The sequence below is a fragment of the Urtica dioica genome, chromosome 8, assembly GCF_054948205.1.
Source record: "Urtica dioica subsp. dioica isolate 48M chromosome 8, U.dioica_male_clone48M_v1_H2, whole genome shotgun sequence".
In the NCBI taxonomy this organism is placed as follows: domain Eukaryota; kingdom Viridiplantae; phylum Streptophyta; class Magnoliopsida; order Rosales; family Urticaceae; genus Urtica; species Urtica dioica.
Window position 1 is genome coordinate 50,029,973 of NC_142763.1, and position 6,665 is coordinate 50,036,637.

General features: G+C 41.3%; 1 protein-coding gene across 2 annotated transcripts; it reads right to left on the reverse strand.

The window, feature by feature from the left end:
- Positions 1 to 241: 241 nt before the first annotated feature.
- On the reverse strand, positions 242 to 3,443 carry LOC149390032 (putative glycerol-3-phosphate acyltransferase 3). 2 transcript variants are annotated; one of them, XM_089621497.1, is made up of 3 exons: positions 2,725 to 3,443; positions 1,433 to 2,344; positions 242 to 1,004 (listed from the first exon to the last, which is right to left on the reverse strand). In XM_089621497.1, exons 1-2 carry the CDS (start codon positions 3,400 to 3,402, stop codon positions 1,472 to 1,474), a joined length of 1,551 nt encoding a protein of 516 aa, XP_089477623.1. In that variant the 5' UTR covers positions 3,403 to 3,443; the 3' UTR covers positions 242 to 1,004; positions 1,433 to 1,471. The 2 variants fall into 2 exon arrangements, with proteins under 2 accessions (XP_089477623.1, XP_089477622.1); XM_089621496.1 differs by lacking the exon at positions 242 to 1,004 and having other exon boundaries at positions 1,204 to 2,344.
- Between the last annotated feature and the right edge of the window lie 3,222 nt (positions 3,444 to 6,665).

Here is a 6,665-nt window from a genome sequence, read left to right on the forward strand (position 1 = left end):
TGTGCACCCACTCACAATAAAAAATCGAAATGAAGGCCACAACTACCATGAGATATATATGCAAGTATATCATAAATCTATACCAATTAAATGCATGCTATTATAATAGTGTTTCCCTTTGTTGATAATCATTATATATATATATATATATATATATATATATATATATATATATATATATATATCACGGTTTTCTAAGCCACACACAACTGGGACGTGGCAGATAATATATCCTAATCCATCTGAATTATTTGGTTAACCTAATAAGTTCTACACAACTGTCTGAAAATAGACACGCATGGGACACAAAAATGATTATGAGTAAAAACATAATATACATCAAAATTGTCTAGCTCGTGTATTAATTAACCAGCAAGAATGTCCAACATGTACAATCTATAAATACGTGAAGTTAAATCTGGAAGAGGATAATTATTGGTTGTTTATTCTGAGTACCTAATAAGATATATTTATATAGATATGTATATATTTCTGTGTGTGTGTCTATACGAAGTATATGAATGCTATTATCCAAATTAAACGCTAAATTAAGCAACACATAGGCAGTTAGGCACATAAAGATTATATATATGGTTCTCATTGAATTAAATATGAGCCATAATAATTATATACCGAGAGAGAGAATTTTCAAAAAGGACAGAGAGAGAAAGAGAATTTTCAAACTAGTTCTATCATAAGAAGATGAACATAGACTCGCGAATACGTAGCTGTCATAATTTAAAGCTCTGTCTGACTTTCTGCTTCGTATCACTTTAATGTTTATTACTGCATGGCGCGTATATTGTCAATAAAACTCTTTGTAATTTTTTATTTTGACCATTTCAATCATATATGATAAACAATATAATATACATTATCTGTAGCGAACAGAATGGAACATTAAAACTTGAACATGTTATGTTGTTAAACATACCTAAAGGGAAAATCCAACTATCTTCGTCTGACGTACGTGTCGTGACCCATGCATGTATCTAATTCTAAACCTGAAAAATAGTTCAATATATTCGTTTGAAACTTATTAATTAACAAAATTCAAAGTTTCAATTTTTCAATAAAATAATCAAATTTACGTTTTCAAAATTTATTTAACAGTCAAAATTAAACATTTTGACGATTATTATAAACAATTTATCGCTTTTAAAAAAAATTACTTTTATGATCAAATTTTTATTTAAAAACACATTAAAAAATAAATTTTTGACTATTTTATAAATTCACAAATTTAAATTTACTATTTAGCTACATCACCCTTCTAAACCATATATATACATATTACCTTATTTAGCAATATCCAAAATTTAAATGGGATATTTTTCTAATTTTCTGTTTTTTTTACTCTTACATAACAAAAGGAGCATGGGGTATCACACAGAATAGTAAGTAACCCTAATAACAAATTAAAAAATCATACAAAAGAATAATTGTAGAGGAAATGAAATGTAACAGACAGTTACGTGGTGGTGGCGGTGGAGACAATGCCTTCATTACCGGCCAAAACTAAGTACTTGTCTCGCCGGGTGAGCGAGGTGCAGTGGTAGCCCAGAGCCTGGGCGAGCGTCCCTTGGACCCGGTTTGCGACGTCGAACCTGGACCCCCCATGGAGATTGCGACACGTGGACATCCTGGGAAGGAAGCGGACGGTGTACTCGGCGGTGGGGTTCATGAGGAAGAAGACGGGGTCGAGGCACTTGTTGCCCCCGGCGGTGGTGCCGTGGAACATCCCGACTCGGGTGTGGACGGCCACGGGGACGAGCTCGTCGGCGATCTCGGAGAAGAGGGGGCTGAAGCGCAGGAGAAAGGCCTCGCGGCAAGTCGTCCCCTCGGGGCACACCACCACGTCCCCCTTCGACAGAAGCTCCTCCATCTTCACGGAGTCCCGCCGCCGGTCCCGCCTCAGCCGCACCGTCCGGATCGGGGCCAGGATCTCCGACATGCGGCTCAGGCTGTACGTCAGCGCCGTCATGTTCCTTTTCAGGGCGAAGCACAGGTACAGCGGGTCCAGCAGCGTGCGGTGGTTGCACACGTACAGCAGCCCCGCCTTGCTCTGCCGCCCGGCATCCTCTCCGGCGCCGGCGGAGGAGAGGCGCAGCCCGGAGAAGGCCAGGATGGGGATGGAGACGGAGTAAGGGAGGGAGAGGGAGAGGGCGATCCTCACCACCGACAACACCACCGCCGCCGGGCCCCACACCAAGAGCTGAAGGGCCACCGCCGGGGTCGGCTTTATCGCCAGCCGTCCGTCGTGGAAGATCAGCGGCTTCGGGTACTCATCCTTCGCCAGGGCGTGCCACGTGGCCTTCTCCGCTCGGCTCACCAAGTAGATGTCCTATAGTTGTGGTACATGATTAGCATATATCATCATACATCATATATTGGTCGATCGACAACAAGGTTTTTAAACACAAATATGATATATAATTGTTTTTATAGGATTATGTAATAAGTCTTGTTTTTTTTTTTTTTTTGTAACATACAAAATAAGTAGTAGTCATCATACGTCGTCTCTTTTCAATATATATAAATAAAAATAATAAATTTTGGGAGAGTATAAATGATTATTTCAAATCATGCCTAAAATCATCAGTGCCAACCACTAATCACTTGACTATGTTGCAACATAGAGTATGCTTTTTCTTTGTTATAGTATACGTTGCACTAACTAATCATTTAAAAAGATTAATTAGACACAATTAATTAGTGGTATACCTTGCAAAGAGACAACAATAATTGATGATCACCAAGGCTTCGAAAATCCGTTACACCAATAGTGGCTGAAGATGAACTATGATCGACGGCGGAGATAAAAGAAGAAGAAGAGGAAATATGATCTTCCATGAGTCCCATATAATAGCCATGAAAGACCTTCATTTCTCTCCCCACAACAACCTCAATGCCCAGGTAGTCTCTCAAGAAACCCTCCACCATAACCAGGGGCAGATTCGTCACGGCGATCCTCTTCTTCCCCCGCCGAAGAACCTCGAAGATCTCCGATCCCACGTCTTCAAGAAAGAACTTCGGAAGCACCGCCGAGCCGGCTCTGAAACCGTCCTTCTTCATCCCGAAGAAGCAAATCACCACCATGGCTCTCAGCTTGGAATCCTCGCCGAGAAAGCAGAGGATCGGGTACGCCGTCAAGAGCGCGATGGACCGGAAAATCCCCCCGGATTCGAAAGCGACGAGCATGAAATAGGGAAAGAGGTTTGAAGATCGTAACAAAGCTCTCTCCACGTTGAACACCAAGGTTGATTCCGTGAGGTCGGGTCTATGGGAGAGAGACTGAAACTTGTGAACGTTGCTTTTGTTTCTTCTCAAGCCTTTTATCTTCCTGAACAGGATTCGGTAGAAGAAGAAGAACAATGTTTTGAAGAAAAAAGCTCTCGCCATTGCTGCCGTGTTTCTTTTCTTTCTTTCGTCTACGTTGTGTTTATGGTGTTTGAGTTTAGAATTGGTAGCTGTTTATATAGAGACCATGTTACGGAACTGCCCTTGGAGTTAGGTGTTAATACTTAATACTTGTGAGTAATTCATTTCCACTGTTGTGGACGCGTTGACGACTTCAAAAGCAACTTTCCTTGCCGAGTCCACGTCGGCATATTTTCTCCTGTAGACCATAAATAGTGACATGACAGCTGTTTGTATATGCATAGTTTGACTTTACTATATGTAGCTATTACGACTGTGGTGATGAAGAAGTAATAAATTAGTCGCTCTTTTGGATGTTGTGCAAAAAAGACTAGGTATTATATTACTTATATGGATATAAATTATGAACCAGTCAAGTGGTGAAATCATTAAACATGTCAAGGTACATGATTTTTTTTTTAATTTTTTTTTTTTTTTTTTTTTTATAATGCGTCTGGGAACATGATTTATACTTTTACATATCTGTACGAGCATCTCACATGAAATGTGCATTTTGACGCATCATTTTCTAAAATATATTATAATTAAATATCTCTACGTTACAGAAGTTATCTGACATCGAATTCGAGTCAAATAATTCCGAAAACTCTTGAAGGTTAAGGGATGACCCGTTCATAAGTCAAGAATGAACTCTATCAAGCAGAACTTCGAAGAAAAGATAAGATGATAGGTCAAAGACTAGTCAAAAGAAAGCAAACACGTGTACATAATCTAAAATTAAAATAAAACACTCATTTCGACGGTTATGTCGAGCATACGAGGAGCAACCACTGACTACACACGTTTTGGGAGCGGTTATTTGATAACTGTCAAAGACGTGAGACTGATCACCCAACGTACCCAATTCAAAATGTCTATAAATAGAAGAGTAGCTCGCTGGAGAAGGACACTTCATTTTTTGAGGCACAGAACATAGGCCCAAAGCTTCACATATCGTTTATCACCCTCGTTTCCTTACTATCTTCTACTAGATTAATCTATACCTAGAGAAAGTCTTGCCTAGTTACTTGGAGTTCTTGGGACTGCGTTCTCGGTACAAAGTCGTACTCCGTAAGATTATTGTTGTTATAATTTTACTTGTCAACAATTTGGCGCTAGAAGGAAGGGATAACGTTGAAGATCAATGGCTAGCTCATCAATTCAAACCGAGAACAATACCGATGATGGTTCTGATTCTCAGATCGAACAAAATAACCGCATTCTACCACTCACGCCGGAGGAACTTGGCGAGTATCTCCCCCAACCCAGCCTCGCTGAACAGTTCAAGGAAATGCAAGAGCATCTCCTAGTCTTGGAAGCCTGCAACAAGGAATTGGAGGGAAGACTCTGAGTGAAGAAGGTCACATTGCGAATTGCAGTAGTAATCCCCGAAAAAGAACCCTCGCATCGATCAGGCAAAGAATCCATGGACCAAGAACCGTGGATTAAGAAATCCTGGAAACATGGTAAGGATCAATACGAAATGGAAAAAGAATATTTAGAATCAACAAGGTACCAAGCCAGTCACGGAAAAATTCTTGATCGGTATCAACCCACGACAAAAAAAAAAGCAGGTCCTAGACCACGAAAGGTGTTGTCGCACGAAAATGAACAACGATTTAAAGTTTCGGGTGGTTCGACCCAAGGCCGGACCAAGTGGCCGCACCCGAGCCAAGTGTGGAAACTCGAAAGTCTCGAGTTGTTGTTCCTCCGGTCGGAGGCATTCTATGAAGAGAGAATGAGGTGAATGAGGGGTATGACTGCCCTTCTTATTAGCTGCCTACGTGCTTGAGCACAACATGATCAAGTCATAACGTAGTTCAAAATGCGTGTGTGTACGCTATTTGAGGCGCGGAGCCTGAAGGGTATGCTCAATAGAGGAAATAGAGCGTCGAGGAGTACTCGGTGATGTCTCAAGACTCTAGAATTGAGTGACCCGAGAGAAAATGTGTGTTTTCTCTTAGAGATGAGGGAGATTCTCAGTACAGTATTCTGGGCGCAGTGTGTGCAGGAGATTAAGTGCTCGATCAGAGGAAACCGTGCGCAGAAAGTCTCCAAGAGCGTTTCAGAACTCTGAGAGCGACTAATCTTAAAGATGAATGAATGTGTCTCTGATCCTCTCCGAGGGAGGGTATTAATAGTGGATGTGCACATCACGAAGCACGCGGTATGGTCGCACACTGGTGCGCTGCGACTAGTATATGGCGCGGCGCGCCATGTCTTATGCGCGCCGTGCGTGCGCCTGCTTTTTTCTAGGAGCGTGCGGTGCTCCTTTGAGGAGAGGGCGTGTGCCGTGCGTTTATCGTGTGGTGCGTGAGTGAGCTCCGCTTCGTGCATGAGCTTGGGCTTGGACTTTTGGGCCGTTTTTGCATGGACCTTAGCCTTCGTGGGCTTTGATGGGCTATCATTTCCCTTTGATGCTTGTTAAGTATTTTAAGTTGAAGACTCGGGACGTGACTCTTGGTACTTCTACCCTCGAGTTGAATTCGAGAGTTAATTTATGATATCATGTTTCCCCAATACTAATGGGTCAAGCAGAGAACTAATGGATATCAATATCACATAATAGAGGCTGGGTTCTAACCAATGTACGTTTGAACCTTCTCGGAAAAAACCCGAACTACGTTTTAAAACAAAAGTGGCGGAAGCCTTAATCTTATTAGTGTATTAATTTTAGAGCTTTCACATGCTCTTGTTTACTAACACGTAAAATACACATAAACAGGGTTATTCCCTTGGTAATGAGTTGACCTATGTCTCCTCACTTACTGGAATATTTGCATCAGAAACGCTTCTTGTCTTGATACCTCGATCCGCACGCTTTTTGAGGTTACTTGATACTTTTTTTTAGCCGTCGAGCAGATTAGAATTCGAATTCGAAATTCCACTAACAATTCGAAGCGTCATCCACATGTAACTTCCATACGAGCCCTACAGGCCTCGACTTCCTCTTTTTCGCTAGCAGTTTCCATTTTTCTCCTTCTCCATTGTCTTCCTCCAGGCTCACGCATACGTTAACTCGGCAATGAAATCGCACTACAACAAATATAACAATTACCGACGATTTTTTTCGTCGGTAATAACCCATTAATCGTCGCTAAATGTATTTAGCGACGATTTTAGCGATGATTATTATCGTCGCTAAATGTCCATGCCTAAATATATTTAGCGACGATTTAGTCGTCGCTAAATATTTACCGACGAGATTAGCGACGATAATTTCGTCCCTAAATGTTGTAACGAAA

Excerpts from the sequence above, each read along its gene's own strand:
- LOC149390032 (XM_089621497.1), bottom strand. The coding sequence starts at position 3,402 with ATGGCGAGAGCTTTTTTCTTCAAAACATTGTTCTTCTTCTTCTACCGA. Across the intron at positions 2,345-2,724 it reads TATTGTTGTCTCTTTGCAAG|GACATCTACTTGGTGAGCCG; the intron begins GTATACCACTAA and ends CCACAACTATAG.